The sequence below is a fragment of the Nerophis lumbriciformis genome, linkage group LG16 (genome assembly GCF_033978685.3).
Source record: "Nerophis lumbriciformis linkage group LG16, RoL_Nlum_v2.1, whole genome shotgun sequence".
In the NCBI taxonomy this organism is placed as follows: Eukaryota; Metazoa; Chordata; class Actinopteri; order Syngnathiformes; family Syngnathidae; genus Nerophis; species Nerophis lumbriciformis.
In genome coordinates, this window is record NC_084563.2 from 28,219,599 (window position 1) to 28,222,098 (window position 2,500).

Genomic DNA, 2,500 nt, shown 5'->3' on the forward strand with positions numbered 1-2,500 from the left:
TTTGTTCTGAGCGCAGTTGCAAGGATGGACCACACGGGCCTGGACTCCACTCCCGCAGAGCAGAGTTGAAGAAGGTCAGAAAAGGTTGCAGTTTGCTTTCTGAGGGCTTTTTATCGTACATCTTCCCCTCGACCAAGGGGCGTGGCCTTTGGCCTGAGGCCAGACTATGTTGGCCTTGGAACACGTCTTTTTGAGCCAGACTGACAAACAGAAACACAGACCTTAGTAATCAGGGGTGTGGGGGTTCGAACTTTCAGGTCCAAAATTACAGATCCCTCCCTTCTAGGTCCAAGGTTTTACTCAAGGTTTGCTATTCACAAAGTGCCTACGGCGCCGCCCTCTGGTGACAATACATTCAGCCCCCATATTGTTCTGAACCACGTTGGAGTCCAGGGGCGGATCCGCTGGGCCTGTCAGTCAACAACAGTGGAAGGTTGTGAGCTCAGGGAGGGATAGGAGTCTCTTGGTGGACTCTATAGACTGGTGACCAGGTGGGAAGGGTCTACAGGGGACTCCTCAGGCGAAGAATCGGACTCCTCCTTGCTGCCGGACACCATGTAGCCGTCGCTGCCTCCGCGGCCCATGTGGTAGTAGCTCTGCAGGTCGTGAAGGTGGTTCCTGGAGCCCAGGTTGGGCATGCTCTTGTAGTAGACGTCGTCCAACTCCGGAGCGGTGGCGCTCTTACAGGGCTGCAGTTCTCCGGAGCTGTCCTCCTCGCCATCCGTCAGACCGTTCATCTGGGCGTCCGGGAGGTCGGTGAGGACCGGCATGCTGGTGTACAGCGAGTCTCTGTGGCTGGGCGAGTGCGTCTGCTCGTCGGTGTGCTCGTTGGTCAGCAGAGGGAAGAAGCTCTCGCTGGTTTCCTGCGGGATGCGGCGGGGCCTGGAGTAGCTGTGCGGGGGAGGCGGCGGCTGGCTATCCGGGGGAGGGGGCCGCGGCGGGAGGAGGGGCGCGTTGGATTCCTCTCGAATGATCTCCAGACCGAGGTTCTCCTCGTGGGGGAAGGCAGCAGGGTTGTCCAGCACCATAGGGCCGACGTCCTCGCTCCCGTTGCCCACACAACCTCCGACCCCGCTGCTGCTGGAGCTGCTGCTGCCTCCTGCCAGGCTCCCTGGAACACAACACCGGCTTAGGACTTGCATCAGGAAAAACTGCTTTTGGCCCAGTTATTTCTGGACACATTTGAAAGGTGACTAATCAGCGCCTGTCCCGGTCAGGGTTCAGGTATTAGTCTAATCCAACATGACCAGTACGGGTCTGGTCATTGAAGTTGCATTTAAAAATACTGAAACACGACATTGAAAACAAAGTTCTGTGTTTCTAAAAGCAACAACTCCATATAAACACGATTAGATTTGTGTTTTATATTTCATTCCACAACAATGAAAGTTGACAGGTAACAGAAATGAAAACGTTGTTTTCTTTTTTCTCATTTTCCAACATTCTTTCTTTATTTAGTTTATTTCTAAGATGACCACTGGACACTGGAAGTGAAAGTTGCACACAGAAAACATTCTTTCTATCTGTGTTATCAATATATTGATCCATGATTATTGTCACCAACGATATAACATCAAATAAAAAGAGAAGTATTCAACACTTCTCTTTTCTAAAGTAAATGTGTACATCAGATATTGATCATCTACATCTCCAGGACACATTAAAAATACAATAAAAAAGCTTTTTGTGAATCCATTAAAAATCGTTAAAAATAAGAATCGCAATCATTCTCAAAATAATTTTTTTGACACCCCTATTATCCATCCATCCATCCATCCATCTTCTTCCGCTTATCCGAGGTCGGGTCGCGGGGGCAGCAGCTTAAGCAGGGAAGCCCAGACTTCCCTCTCCCCAGCCACTTCGTCCAGCTCTTCCTGTGGGACCCCGAGGCGTTCCCAGGCCAGCCGGGAGACATAGTCTTCCCAACGTGTCCTGGGTCTTCCCCGCGGCCTCTTACCGGTGGGACGTGCCCTAAACACCTCCCTAGGGAGGCGTTCGGGTGGCATCCTGACCAGATGCCCGAACCACCTCATCTGGCTCCTCTCGATGTGGAGGAGCAGCGGCTTTACTTTGAGCTCCTCCCGGATGGCAGAGCTTCTCACCCTATCTCTAAGGGAGAGCCCCGCCACCCGGCGGAGGAAACTCTTTTCGGCCGCTTGTACCCGTGATCTTGTCCTTTTGGTCATAACCCAAAGCTCATGACCATAGGTGAGGATGGGAACGTAGATCGACCGGTAAATTGAGAGCTTTGCCTTCCGGCTCAGCTCCTTCTTCACCACAACGGATCGATACAGCGTCCGCATTACTGAAGACGCCGCACCGATCCGCCTGTCGATCTCACAATCCACTCTTCCCCCACTCGTGAACAAGACTCCGAGGTACTTGAACTCCTCCACTTGGGGCAAGATCTCCTCCCCAACCCGGAGATGGCACTCCACCCTTTTCCGGGCGAGAACCATGGACTCGGACTTGGAGGTGCTGATTCTCATCCCAGTCGCTT

General features: G+C 52.6%; 1 protein-coding gene across 1 annotated transcript in view; it reads right to left on the reverse strand.

The window, feature by feature from the left end:
- adgrl3.1 (adhesion G protein-coupled receptor L3.1) overlaps nt 1-2,500 on the reverse strand; it is a 320,601-nt gene that overhangs the window by 700 nt on the left and 317,401 nt on the right. The window contains exon 26 of the mRNA XM_072914913.1: nt 1-1,111. This exon is cut by the window's left edge and continues 700 nt beyond it. Within this exon, the coding sequence (XP_072771014.1) occupies nt 474-1,111 (638 nt within the window). The 3' untranslated portion in view covers nt 1-473. The remainder of the gene's footprint in view (nt 1,112-2,500) is intronic.